The sequence below is a fragment of the Salminus brasiliensis genome, chromosome 25 (assembly GCF_030463535.1).
Source record: "Salminus brasiliensis chromosome 25, fSalBra1.hap2, whole genome shotgun sequence".
Taxonomy (NCBI): Eukaryota; Metazoa; Chordata; class Actinopteri; order Characiformes; family Bryconidae; genus Salminus; species Salminus brasiliensis.
In genome coordinates this window covers 473,363-488,109 of record NC_132902.1, presented here as the reverse complement: position 1 = coordinate 488,109, position 14,747 = coordinate 473,363, and the positions used below count along the sequence as shown (strand labels likewise).

The 14,747-nt window shown below is 45.3% G+C and overlaps 1 protein-coding gene across 1 annotated transcript; it reads right to left on the bottom strand.

Annotated features, from left to right (window-relative positions):
• Positions 1-6,282: 6,282 nt before the first annotated feature.
• LOC140547725 (transcription factor 15) lies at positions 6,283-9,903 on the bottom strand. Its single transcript, XM_072670860.1, has 3 exons — positions 9,717-9,903; positions 7,660-8,071; positions 6,283-6,312 (listed from the first exon to the last, which is right to left on the bottom strand). The coding sequence occupies exons 1-3, from the start codon at positions 9,827-9,829 to the stop codon at positions 6,283-6,285; spliced, it is 555 nt and encodes a 184-aa protein (XP_072526961.1). The 5' UTR covers positions 9,830-9,903.
• Positions 9,904-14,747: the final 4,844 nt, after the last annotated feature.

Below are 14,747 nucleotides of genomic sequence, written 5' to 3'. Positions count from 1 at the left end.
GGTTCAATCCCAAATAACACACTACTCCCTATGTAGTGCACTACAAAGTCTGAATACAGCATTATGTCTGTTATATATTGTGTATTTTCTAAGGATGTCCCGGTCCGATCTAATTCTCTGAGTGCTGATTATCGGACGATTATCGGATCTGATCAGATCGTTGCGTTTCTATAGCCCCACAACTTGGCTAAAACATGCTAATCCACACTAATAAACAGCAGTAAAGCCGCTGTACTTTAGTACCAGTTTCTGTAATCAGACTCAAATCTGATCTACTTTGATTTGAGGACTTTTTTATTATTTTTTTTTACTGTAGCGTTTAATATCTTAGTCTGATCTGACAATTCAGCTCCCAGCTCCTTTACTACTCTGCAGTCTGATCACAGCTAGCGTTAGCATTAGCCTCCTCCTCACTTCTGAATGTGCCTTTTAGAACCAGAAAAAGGAGTGTGGTTCTCCCGCTGGTAGAACCGAGCATTTCCACCATAGTTTGGGTTCTAACCAAGTGGGATGGGACGAACGTTCAATTTTCCCAAATGGATGTCGGATTTTCCAAGTTGGTGGTAGGAAATTTCGGAAAGTTCCGAATCCAAGATAGCCGCACTATACGTCAACAGTAGGGCGTATATCTGTGCCCGTAAAATCAGTCGTACACTCAGTACCGTCCGACTTCCTAACAATGCTAACCTGGGACGTAAAAAAGGTGGGACATATTTTTCGGTTAATTTTGCCATAAAACACCAGTAAGGCATTGTCAAACCAGCTGTGGGGGAACTCCGAAGTCTTTAGCGAAATTTCGTTGAAAATAGTCTCCAGTTATCGGACTGTCCTAAAGCAGTGTTTTTCAGTGGACGGGATGCCAAATCACGGACGTGGACAGAGCCTAGGAGCAGTTTGAGCTGGAACGCTCCTTATAACGTTAATAACGTTTGCAGAGGTGCCAAAACTTTTTCACGTATCTGTACATCGGCCAATTCTGCATGATAATAGAAGAGCTGCATGATTTTGGATGAGGTGTGTGTTCAAGTTTACCCACAAAGACCTGTGTGTTTTTGAAGGTGTCCTGTACTTTCCATAACGTCCACCAGATGGAGCCACAATCCACGTTTTTTTTTTCACATCACTTCAAAATCTTGAAAAGTGTCGGTAAAAATTCCAGAAAAAAAATATTTTTGCAAATAATTTAATAAGTTTTGAAAATCATAAGAAGAGTACAGACAAAATTCTCACTGTACAAAATAAAATACACCATCATTTAAATAGCAGCTTCGACGTCGCCGTGTGCAAAGGACAATTCAAGTATGTTGACAGGGTTCGAGGCGCGGCGTACTGAACTCGTATTGTAGAGGTAGGCCATCCATCATCCCGCGAGGAGATGAAACATGCAGTCACTAAATTCAGGGCTTTTTTTTTTCTGTCTGGACGTTTCTGACTTTGAAGTTCCAGTTTGTTTGTAAACATGCTCCACGTTCGGGTCGGTGGCGTGAGCGTCCAGTGTGAGTTCCTTATTAAAGAAAACAACAAATACGTACGACATCACATCCTAAAATACCTTATTTACACAAATTTACCGAAATCCTTCAAAATAAAAGTCAACTTTGGCCTTTATGCCTTGCAGAGTCTAAACACGTCAAGTGGTGCGACCGTCCAACCATCCAAATCTCTGCTGTCCAATGAATAACGTATCTCCATTTTTGTCCATTTTTAGTTTGAACCCTGTAGCTGCTTCTGTATCCTGTGTAGATCGTACTGGATGAACGGACCAATAGAAACGCTCTAAATTACCTGGAATAAACTCTTATTTAACTTCCATTCCAAGTTAAATTAAATAAAATCTTTGCCATTTTGGAGATACATATTTTTAATTGGACAGCAACAATATGCAAATTCCACTATTTACATTAGCCTTACAATATTTCATATGTATGAATAATTAATATATATTAAATATAATTGTGATTAAAATAGTCTGCCTTGAGTTTGCGCTTAAAATCTTTACAATTCTTTAAAAGACGTCGCCTGTCTTCCTCAAATGCGCAACCGACTACGAAGGACTCTTATTTTGGCGTGTTTTTAAGAAAGCATGGCTGGGGGTGTTGCATCAAAAAGAAAGACGCCAAACGCTAAGGCCAGTACGCTTTCTTAAATATTTCGTAATCTGCCGGGGTCAAATATTTCTGAGCCGGGGTCAAGCTGTGTTTCTAATAAAGTGGCCAGTGTAAAAAAGCTAGTTCTTACCGTTTCAGTGGTCAGTGACTTTAAATATATTATTATTTATAATATTAATATTTCTGTGCGATGGCGCAATATTTTGATATTTTGTGTTACAACATTACAGTAAAACACTCACTAAAAACCCGCGACGTTCCGTGTTCTGTGGACGGGACCGCAGGCTCTAGACTCTTCAGAACCAGCACATTAGTGCAATCCACGCAAACGAGCCAAAGTCAACGTTCAGGTCCGAAATGACCTCACGACCCCGAGATACCGGGTTAGAAACATGATTAGCCTCTCGCTTCCGTATTAGCCTAGTTAACTTTGAGTAGGCTATAAATTCAGAGTAGGGGCTACACGATTAGCTAAGCCGCTACAAACCTTTTCAAACATTTCGAGCTCTTTCCGAGAGGTGAAATCTGAAAGTTGCTAGCTACATGCTAAGCTAACACCGCTAACACTAGCGCAATAACACTGCGAGCTGGCATGTTCAATAGCTAACGTCCTCTTCTCAGAGTCTGAGTTTCACTGAGAGCTTTAAGGCAACTTCCTAACGTGCTGCTAGCTAACGTGCTGCTAGCTAACGTGCTGTTAGCTAACGTGCTGCTTGCTAACGTGCTGTTAGCTAACGTGCTGCTAGCTAACGTGCTGCTAACTGCACTCTTCCTTCATTTCCACAACAGAAGTGTCCTAAAACAGTCCCTCAGAGACAGGAAATAAGAACAGGTGGACGAAAACTGTAAGCGTTTAAGTTTAGTCGTAGACTTACTTTAATGCTGCGTCATTTTAGTGCACAGCAGTGCTAGCTTAGCTTAGCTTGTAGCATGGATGTAGCATTTTTCATATTTCACCTCAATTTCTGAGGTAAAAAAAAACAAACAAAACGCTCCCATCATAGTGCGCTTTGTCCTGCATACGTTTCCCACCCAAACGACTCCGGATCCTCTGAATTACGAGCTTAGGAGTCATTTGGGTGGGAAACGTTAAGCTAAGAGAGCTAAGCTAAGAGAGCTAAGCTAAGGGAGTTAAGCTAGGAGAGTTAAGCTAAGGGAGCTAAGCTAAGGGAGCTAAGCTAGGAGAGTTAAGCTAAGGGAGCTAAGCTAAGGGAGCTAAGCTAAGAGAGCTAAGCTAAGGGAGCTAAGCTAAGAGAGTTAAGCTAGGAGAGTTAAGCTAAGGGAGCTAAGCTAAGAGCTAAGCTAAGAGAGCTAAGCTAAGGGAGTTAAGCTAGGAGAGTTAAGCTAAGGGAGCTAAGCTAAGAGAGCTAAGCTAAGGGAGCTAAGCTAAGGGAGCTAAGCTAAGAGAGCTAAGCTAAGAGAGTTAAGCTAAGGGAGCTAAGCTAAGGGAGCTAAGCTAAGAGAGCTAAGCTAAGGGAGTTAAGCTAGGAGAGTTAAGCTAAGGGAGTTAAGCTAGGAGAGTTAAGCTAAGGGAGCTAAGCTAAGAGAGCTAAACTAAGGGAGTTAAGCTAGGAGAGTTAAGCTAAGGGAGCTAAGCTAAGAGAGCTAAGCTAAGGGAGCTAAGCTAAGGGAGCTAAGCTAAGAGAGCTAAGCTAGGATAGTTAAGCTAAGGGAGCTAAGCTAAGAGAGCTAAGCTAAGGGAGTTAAGCTAGGAGAGTTAAGCTAAGGGAGCTAAGCTAAGGGAGCTAAGCTAAGTGAGTTAAGCTAAGGGAGCTAAGCTAAGGGAGCTAAGCTAAGGGAGTTAAGCTAAGCGAGTTAAGCTAATAGAGCTAAGCTAAGCGAGCTAATTTAATGGGAGTTAAGCTAATAGAGCTACGCTAAGAGAGCTAAGTAAACAGAGCACCTGCCACTAATTTCATAATTAAATGGGGTGAAAGGAGCTAAAAGGCTAAAAATGCTAATGAAAACGACGTAGAAAAGAATGTATTAATTAATAAAATCAGTGAAAGCTAATAATTATCCCAGTTTTCCTGCAGCAGACGGGTTTCAGTACAGTAGGAATGTTTTCTACATCATTTTCATTAGCATTGTTAGCCGTTTAGCTCCTTTATACCCCATTTAACTATCTCTTAAATTAGCTCTCTTAGCTTAGCTTTCTTAGCTTAGCTCTCTTAGCTTAGCTGGCTTAGCTTAGCTCTCTTAGCTTAGCTGTTTTTGCTGTTTTAGCTTAGCTCTCTTAGCTTAGCTCTTTTAGCTTAGTTCTCTTAGCTTAGCTGTTTTTGCTGTTTTAGCTTAGCTCTCGTAGCTTAGCTTTCTTAGTTTAGCTCTCTTAATTTAGCTGTCTTAGCTTAGCTCTCTTAGCTTAGCTCTTTTAGCTTAGCTCTCTTGGCTTAGCTGTTTTTGCTGTTTTAGCTTAGCTCTCTTAGCTTAGCTCTTTTAGCTTAGCTCTCTTAGCTTAGCTGTTTTTGCTGTTTTAGCTTAGCTCTCTTAGCTTAGCTCTTTTAGCTTAGCTCTCTTAGCTTAGCTGTTTTTGCTGTTTTAGCTTAGCTCTCGTAGCTTAGCTCTCGTAGCTTAGCTCTCTTAGCTTAGCTGTTTTTGCTGTTTTAGCTTAGCTCTCGTAGCTTAGCTCTCGTAGCTTAGCTTTCTTAGCTTAGCTCTCTTAATTTAGCTGTCTTAGCTTAGCTGTCTTAGCTCTCTTAAGTTAGCGCTTAGCAGTCATGTTTTGGACACACTATTAAGACGCGCTCTGTGGAAGATAGTATGATAATTAGCTTCAGCAGGACAAAACTTATGATAACTGGGTGGTTTTTGTTTAGCTCAGAGTCTTTCTAGTGCAAATAGACCATAATCTAAAGATGGCTGACCGGGCTGGACTTCAGACGAGCGCAGAGACGAGCGCAGAGGCGAGCGCTGCCCGCTAACACGACGTTCAGGTCACCAGCCTTGGAGTTTATGTAGCTAGCTAAGATACAATACATTGACAGAAGTATTGGGACGCCTGCTCGTTCATTCATTGTTTCGTCTGAAATCAAGGATATTAAAAAGAGCTGATCCTGCTTCTGTTGGAGTGACTGTCTCTACTGTCCAGGGACGAAGACATTCGGCTAGATTATGGAGGAGGAGCATTGCTGTGAGGATTTGATTGCATCATGGATGATGATGACCCCCCCGCCTCACTGTAGGCCAGGTAGCTATCTCGCTCCCTTAGGAACCGAACCCTCTACCCTTACCACACCTTCTTCAACGCTCCTTAGCTAAGCTAACCCAAGCTATTTCTGTAACGCCAGGTGGACTAACATGACACGGATCAGCCATAACATTAAAACCACCTGCCGCTTCATGCCACTCAAACACCTCTGACCCCCGAAGGCGTCCAGCTGTGGGATCTAGGAACACCAACACTAACGTCAACAGCTGTGAGGTGGGCGGGGCCTCCATGAGCATCACTGAGATCCTTGGACGCCCATCACTGGTCGTCCTTCCTTGGAGCACTTTTGGGGTAGGTAGGTCCTGACCACTGCATACCAGGAAGGACACCCCCCACATAGACCTGCCTGTCATTGTCTAGAACATCAGGTGTTAATGTTATGGCTGGTCAGTGTGGGCGGGGCACGGACAGGTCAGTCCTGCGCTTTAAGGCATTCCGACCCTGTAATGTGGAAGGAAGGAACGGTGGGTACCCGGGTTGGAGGGCGGGGGTTGGTGGGGGGAGTTAAGGGGGCGGGGGGCCGACTGTGTACTGACAGCGACCGCTGCAGGTTTCGGTTACCGTCATGTGACCCATGATGGCCAGACATGGGGCTTGTTTTTTAAGGAGAGGCCCGTGGAGGCTCACTATATCTGACACTGAAATAACTTTCTGCCAGGTGCTGCTTTACACGCCAGGCTCCGATTACACTCACCAAAACAAGGGCAAAGACACACACCCGGACACGTACACACACACACACACACACACACACACACACACACACACGTTGTAAACGAAAGAGTGGGGTGGGGGAAAAGTGCATTTCAGTGTTTGATTTTTAGGTTCTGCTTCCGTCTGTCCTTAGAGTTTAGAAAAATATACATCTGCTTGATTTGTCTGTACAAGAGTCTTTACATGTAAACGTTGAGGAGGACGAGGCGTCCCGCCCGCCCCGTCCTGTTCTGTCCCATCCCGTCCCGTCACTCACACTGCGTGTTTCTCCCCAGTTCGCATCTGCAAAACACAAATCAAAACACACCCTGCAATACACTGTTATACCTGTAATACACTACAGGAAGAGTAGGGGGCGCTCTATAATGCTCTATAATGTTCATATGATCCACACGCTCATTCTGACAGACTGTAATACACTACAGGAAGTGTAGGGGGCGCTCTATAATGCTCTATAATGTTCATATGATCCACACGCTCATTCTGACAGACTGTAATACACTACAGGAAGCGTAGGGGGCACTCTATAATGCTCTATAATGATCATATGATCCACACGCTCATTCTGACAGACTGTAATACACTACAGGAAGCGTAGGGGGCGCTCTATAATGCTCTATAACGATCATATGATCCACACGCTCATTCTGACAGACTGTAATACACTACAGGAAGCGTAGGGGGCGCTCTATAATGCTCTATAACGATCATATGATCCACACGCTCATTCTGACAGACTGTAATACACTACAGGAAGCGTAGGGGGCACTCTATAATGCTCTATAATGATCATATGATCCACACGCTCATTCTGACAGACTGTAATACACTACAGGAAGCGTAGGGGGCACTCTATAATGCTCTATAATGTTCATATGATCCACACGCTCATTCTGACAGACTGTAATACACTACAGGAAGCGTAGGGGGCGCTCTATAATGCTCCATAATGATCATATGATCCACACGCTCATTCTGACAGACTGTAATACACTACAGGAAGCGTAGGGGGCACTCTATAATGCTCTATAACGATCATATGATCCACACGCTCATTCTGACAGACTGTAATACACTACAGGAAGCGTAGGGGGCGCTCTATAATGCTCTATAATGTTCATATGATCCACACGCTCATTCTGACAGACTGTAATACACTACAGGAAGCGTAGGGGGCGCTCTATAATGCTCTATAACGATCATATGATCCACACGCTCATTCTGACAGACTGTAATACACTACAGGAAGCGTAGGGGGCGCTCTATAATGCTCTATAATGATCATATGATCCACACGCTCATTCTGACAGACTGTAATACACTACAGGAAGCGTAGGGGGCGCTCTATAATGCTCTATAATGATCATATGATCCACACGCTCACTCTGACAGACTGTAAAACACTACAGGAAGCGTAGGGGGCGCTCTATAATGCTCTATAATGATCATATGATCCACACGCTCATTCTGACAGACTGTAAAACACTACAGGAAGCGTAGGGGGCGCTCTATAATGCTCTATAATGATCATATGATCCACACGCTCATTCTGACAGACTGTAATACACTACAGGAAGCGTAGGGGGCGCTCTATAATGCTGTATAATGTTGAGACTATATGACACTTACCATTTTCCTCTGGTTCCCGAGGCAGAAGGTGCAGATGGGCCTGAGCGAGGCACGGGTGGCGCCACCCTGCAGGACGCCACGGTACTGCAGGCACGGCTGCCCATCACTGCAGCTCTCGCCCAGCAGCAGAACGTTGGCGAGGTGGGAGATGTAGCTGGAGGCCAGCCGCAGTGTCTCGATCTTCGACAGCTTCCTGTCAGCCGGCTCTGTGGGGATGAGCGTCCGCAGGGCGGCGAAGGCCGTGTTCACGCTGTGCGTCCGGTCGCGTTCGCGGGCATTCGCTGCCTGCCTCTGCTTGCTGACCCCCGCCAACCTCCGGCTGGACCGGTGGGGGCGCTTCCCAGCTTCACCCGACGACTTCTCTGAGCCTTCGCTTCCGCTCTCCAGCTCTTCCGGGTCCGAGGGCGAGGAGCTACACACAGTAATACACACCCATTTAGTTCCACACCTGATCTCAGAAGCCCAGTCATTTCAGTAGTTTGCTGTATGGATGTCCAGACCCGAGTAACTTAATGCCGAGAATTGTCCAATTCTGATCTGATCTAAGTACCTATAAGTACCTATCTGAGTGAACTGAGCAATACAAGTCCAATCTGAATACCCTAATGCTGAATATCAAGTGATACCTATCAGGTCCGAGTACCTTAATGCTGAGGATCAGCCAATACCAATCTGATCTGAGTACCTTAATGCTGAGGATCAGCCAATACCAATCTGATCTGAGTACCTTAATGCTGAGGATCAGCCAATACCAATCTGATCTGAGTACCTTAATGCTGAGGATCAGCCAATACCAATCTGATCTGTGTACCTTAATGCTGAGTATCGACTGATACTGATCTGATCCGAGTATCAATCTGATCCGAGTACCTTAATCCTGAGGATCAGCTAATACTAATCTGATCCTAGTATCTTAATCCTAAGGATCAGCCAATATCAATATAATCTGAGTACCTAAATGCTGAGTATCAGCCAATACCAGTCTGATTCAAGCACCTCAGTGCTGAGTATCGACTAATACCAATCTGATCCAAGTACCTTAATGCTGAGGATCAGCCAATATTAATCTGATCCGGGTAACTTAATTCTGAGGATCAGACAATATCAATCTGATCCGAGTACCTTAATGCTGAGGATCAGCCAATATTAATCTGATCCGGGTAAATTCTGATTATCGACTTATACCTGATACATGTCCGATAATGATGCAGAGGGAGTGCCCGAGTACAAACAAGGGATTGGACTTAAAGTAACCGATACCCAATCATTTAAAATACTCCTGGATTGGCCCTGATCCCGATCCGCTGTAGCATTAGCACTGGAGCTAAAAGGCTAATGTACCTAACAGATAAGTGGAGCTCATATCTAGCCAATTAGCATGGTGCTAACTGCATGCATGGTTAGCATTCTTCTGTTTAGCATAAAGAGTTTAGATTTACTGCCTCTTGTTCACGACGCTGCCGGTTCTGGTTCTGGTGGTCACGTTTATGCAAACAGCAAAGTATGGACGTAGCCCGGCACCACCGTTCATCAACAGAGCACCGGTGGTCTCAAATTGTTTTGACATGTCCAGTGTGCAACATATATATGGTGTTAGCATAATGCTAGTTGACAATAATTACATGACAATAGAACTTGTTAGCTACATTAGCCTTATAGCCCCAATGCTAATTGGTGTACATAGGCTTCCATTACTTGTTAGCTACATTAGCCTCATATCTCCAGTGCTAACAGCTGTAAATACGCTTCTATTACTTTTTAGGCTACATTAGCCTCGTAGGTCCAGTGCTAATTGGTGGACATAGACTTTTATTACTTGTTAGCAGCATTAGCCTTGCAGCCCCAGTGTAAAACTACAAATACGTCTTGGAAAGTTGACTACGTCTGGGGTGAGACTGTCGCTTTAATACACCCCTCCCCACACACACACACACACACACCCCGCCACACACACACACACATCTCTATCTACTCAAATACAGCTACAAGTTAATCTGCATTGCTACACCACACCTTGTTAAGCTACAAAAACACACACAGTGATCACACACACTCACAGGCAGGAGGACGGGTGGTCCTTGGCCCCCGCGGACTTCATGGCGTGGACGTAGAGAAGGCTGGGAGTGTGTGTGAAGGCTGCTCCTCCAGGCTGGAGCTGTTGGCTCCCCATGCCGCTTTATGCTGGAGTGAAAATAGCAGCCGGAGGCAGCTGTGGCCGATCCGGTGACCGGGGGGCTCCAACTGTCCACCGACCCGCTTTCACTGCTGCATGCCATTGCTAAGGGCGACTGGGGGGCCTTCCTGGGACGGGACGCCACCGTGTGGCTTAGTGCATGAACTATGTGTCCAAATGTTTGCGGACACCCCTTAGACACCATGCGTGGGCTAGAGGGGTATAAAGCCCCCCTCAGCATTCAGCTGTGCAGCGGTGGAGGAACCGTGTTCTCTGGATGTGTTCTTGTTTCGGCCAGTAGGTGTCAGTGTTGCACTGAGGAGTAACCCCCAGTGGATATGAACTCTGTATATGACATTAATATAAATATATAAATATATAAATATATACCTGTATATTCAATTTAAATATCTGACTGAACGATGCTGTCATTACTTCCACAGATCTCTCCGTCAGGTCCGTCATGCTCCTGTCACCACGGTAACTCATCACGCAGTCTCTGGACTCTCTGTAATTGTGTGTGTGTGTGTGTGTGTGTGTGTGTGTGTGTGTGAGCAGCAGTGACAGCTACAGCGGGATCTTCATCTTGACATGGTCGTTATGGCGTCTGAGAAATCAGCACTCCTCAGGGAGCTGCTGTTCAGCAGGTGTGAGCACAGGTGTAAACCCCTGCCAGGTAACCTTCCATAGAGAGAAGACAGCCAGCTGAGTTAGATCACTGAGGTCCACTAGTGTAGATCACTGAGGTCCACTAGTTTAGATCACTGAGGTCCACTAGTGTAGATCACTGAGGTCCACTAGTTTAGATCACTGAGGTCCACTAGTGTAGATCACTGAGGTCCACTAGTTTAGATCACTGAGGTCCACTAGTGTAGATCACTGAGGTCCAATAGTTTAGATCACTGAGGTCCACTAGTTTAGATCACTGAGGTCCACTAGTGTAGATCACTGAGGTCCACTAGTGTAGATCACTGAGGTCCACTAGTGTAGATCACTGAGGTCCACTAGTGTAGATCACTGAGGTCCACTAGTGTAGATCACTGAGGTCCAATAGTTTAGATCACTGAGGTCCACTAGTTTAGATCACTGAGGTCCACTAGTTAGATCACTGAGGTCCACTAGTGTAGATCACTGAGGTCCACTAGTTTAGATCACTAAGGTCCACTAGTTTAGATCACTGAGGTCCACTAGTGTAGATCACTGAGGTCTGATGAATTAGATCACTGAGGTCCACTAGTTTAGATCCCTGAGGTCCATTAATCTGCAGCAGGCCTGAGTCTCCTTGAGGAGCTGCTTTCCCTCTAGGGGAATAATGTTAACCACTCCAGCTTCAGCTCTCAGATCAGATCTCGCTGAATTAAAGATCGGATAAAACCCAAATCACCCTCCTCGCTCCTCTCCTCACCACCTCTTCTGCTCTGCTCCTCACTGTTCTGACGCAATGGATCTCAGCCAAGAGGTCTTTAGTGCACACACACACACAAGTGTGCCTTAATTACTCCACACAGTCACACACCACCACTCTCTCCAGCTGAGACACACAGACTCTATACAGCCCTGCACTGAGTGGGGGTTCAAATCTGAGATGATCTTCTCTTTAGAGAGAGTGAGGAAGCCATTAGTGGAAAGAGAGGATGGAGAAAAAGACGGAGGGGAAGTCTTTGATCTGTGTGCAGCGTGCCTGTGGCCTGCGTTTAACCCTTGACTGAAGAGGGTCACTAATCCCACTGGCTGCTAATTATAGCCTTAACGGCTCAGAGACGATCAGCTCCGCACAATATTACTGCAGTACGTTCAGCAGCATCTTTAAACTAGTGGACCTCAGTGATCTAAACTAGTGGACCTCAGTGATCTACACTAGTGGACCTCAGTGATCTAAACTAGTGGACCTCAGTGATCTAAACTAGTGGACCTCAGTGATCTACACTAGTGGACCTCAGTGATCTAAACTATTGGACCTCAGTGATCTAAACTAGTGGACCTCAGTGATCTAAACTAGTGGACCTCAGTGATCTAACTAGTGGACCTTAGTGATCTAAACTATTGGACCTCAGTGATCTAAACTAGTGGACCTCAGTGATCTAAACTAGTGGACCTCAGTGATCTACACTAGTGGACCTCAGTGATCTAAACTAGTGGACCTCAGTGATCTACACTAGTGGACCTCAGTGATCTACACTAGTGGACCTCAGTGATCTAAACTAGTGGACCTCAGTGATCTACACTAGTGGACCTCAGTGATCTAAACTAGTGGACCTCAGTGATCTACACTAGTGGACCTCAGTGATCTACACTAGTGGACCTCAGTGATCTAAACTAGTGGACCTTAGTGATCTAAACTAGTGGACCTCAGTGATCTACACTAGTGGACCTCAGTGATCTAAACTAGTGGACCTCAGTGATCTACACTAGTGGACCTCAGTGATCTAAACTATTGGACCTCAGTGATCTAACTAGTGGACCTTAGTGATCTAAACTATTGGACCTCAGTGATCTAAACTATTGGACCTCAGTGATCTAAACTAGTGGACCTCAGTGATCTAAACTAGTGGACCTTAGTGATCTAAACTAGTGGACCTCAGTGATCTAAACTAGTGGACCTCAGTGATCTACACTAGTGGACCTCAGTGATCTAAACTAGTGGACCTCAGTGATCTACACTAGTGGACCTCAGTGATCTAAACTAGTGGACCTCAGTGATCTAAACTAGTGGACCTCAGTGATCTAAACTAGTGGACCTCAGTGATCTAAACTAGTGGACCTCAGTGATCTACACTAGTGGACCTCAGTGATCTAAACTAGTGGACCTCAGTGATCTAAACTAGTGGACCTCAGTGATCTACACTAGTGGACCTCAGTGATCTAAACTAGTGGACCTCAGTGATCTACACTAGTGGACCTCAGTGATCTAAACTAGTGGACCTCAGTGATCTAAACTAGTGGACCTCAGTGATCTACACTAGTGGACCTCAGTGATCTAAACTAGTGGACCTCAGTGATCTACACTAGTGGACCTCAGTGATCTAAACTAGTGGACCTCAGTGATCTAAACTATTGGACCTCAGTGATCTAAACTAGTGGACCTCAGTGATCTAAACTAGTGGACCTCAGTGATCTAAACTAGTGGACCTCAGTGATCTAAACTAGTGGACCTCAGTGATCTACACTAGTGGACCTCAGTGATCTACACTAGTGGACCTCAGTGATCTAAACTAGTGGACCTCAGTGATCTAAACTAGTGGACCTCAGTGATCTACACTAGTGGACCTCAGTGATCTACACTAGTGGACCTCAGTGATCTAAACTAGTGGACCTCAGTGATCTACACTAGTGGACCTCAGTGATCTACACTAGTGGACCTCAGTGATCTAAACTAGTGGACCTTAGTGATCTACACTAGTGGACCTCAGTGATCTAAACTAGTGGACCTCAGTGATCTAAACTAGTGGACCTCAGTGATCTACACTAGTGGACCTCAGTGATCTAAACTAGTGGACCTTTGTGATAAATCAGTAGATCAATGAAGTCCACTAGTGTAGATCACTGAGGTCTGATGATTTAGAGCTTAATTTTATTAATGCTGTATAAATGGTTTATAATTATATAATAATTATATTGGTATTAATAATCACTACTATTTCATTTATTAGCAGTAACAGCAAAATATGAAACATTACTATTTATTTATTTATTTATTTCCCATCACTTTAAGCTGCTCTTCCCTCTGCAACATCTCCCTAGAGACATTTCCCTCTCTCTCTCTCTCTCTCTCTCTCTCTATCTCTCTCTCAGATGCCACTGTCTCCTCAGTGAGGCCTGCTGAGTGGAGGGCTGGTGGAGATGGGGGTCCTGCTGGAAGACATCAGAGCAAATCAGCCTTAAATAATACAGCAGAGACAGAGAGGCCGCTTAGTGTGTGTGTGTGAGGGCTACAGAACACACACACACTCTTACACACACTCACACACACACTCTCACACACACACACTCACACACACACTCTCACACACACACTCTCACACACACAGAAGCACCGGGAGCAGTTCGAGCCGCTCGTGTGAGTGAAGCGGTTGGCTGAGAGCTCTGGCCTGAGATTACTCCAGTAGCGGAACCTTTTTTTTCACAGCAGGAGAAGAAAAACTCATCTGAGATCAGCAGGAACCCGAGAACCCGCAGAACTCCAGAACCCAGCGTGATGTGCGTCAGCCCGAGGACACCACGGACCCACCTTCAGTCCGGCTCAGCTCAGCTCAGAGAATGAGGGAGAACCACTGACAAGAACCTCAGCGGTTCAGCAGAGTATCATGTGGGCGGAGTCATACTGCAGTAGGTGTGGTTATTTTGCAGCCTGTGTGTGGCTACATTTAGGAGGAGTGTGTGTGAGTGAGTGTGAGTGTGTGTGTGGGTGCAGTCCAATCCCCAGCTGGTCCAATTACAGGGCCAGGCTGGAGAGTCGTCTTCCAATCACAGAGACGACTAAACACACACTCATTAACGACACAGCAGGGGCCTGGAACACACACACACACACACACACACACACACACACACACACACACTGTGGCCAAAAGTATGTGGACACCTGCTCCTACATAACACTGGACGTTTGTCCCCCTTTCCTGCAGTGACTGCCTCTACTTCTCTGGGAAGGCTTTACACTAGATGTTGGAACATTGCTGTGAGGAGGATTTGATTGCAGTCAGCCCCCATGATTAGGTCTGCCAGTCCACAGTGGTCAGGGGTTAACAGGTCGGGGGTCGCCTATATCTCTCATCCTCTCTCTTTCTATGTCCTCCTATCTCTCTCGGTCTCCTCCTATATCTCTTGTCCTATCTCTCTCTCTCTCTCTCTTTCTCTCTCTCTCTGTCTCTGTGGTCAGTCATTGTGATGCTCAGACTGGTCATCAGATGTACTT

What these genes read in the sequence shown, in the direction of transcription:
- LOC140547725 (XM_072670860.1), bottom strand. Translation starts at nt 9,829, where the DNA reads ATGGGGAGCCAACAGCTCCAGCCTGGAGGAGCAGCCTTCACACACACT. An exon ending in GACCACCCGTCCTCCTGCCT is followed by an intron (nt 8,072 to 9,716) that starts GTGAGTGTGTGT and finishes TACTGTGTGTAG; the next exon opens with CTCCTCGCCCTCGGACCCGG. An exon ending in TCGGGAACCAGAGGAAAATG is followed by an intron (nt 6,313 to 7,659) that starts GTAAGTGTCATA and finishes TGTGTTTTGCAG; the next exon opens with ATGCGAACTGGGGAGAAACA.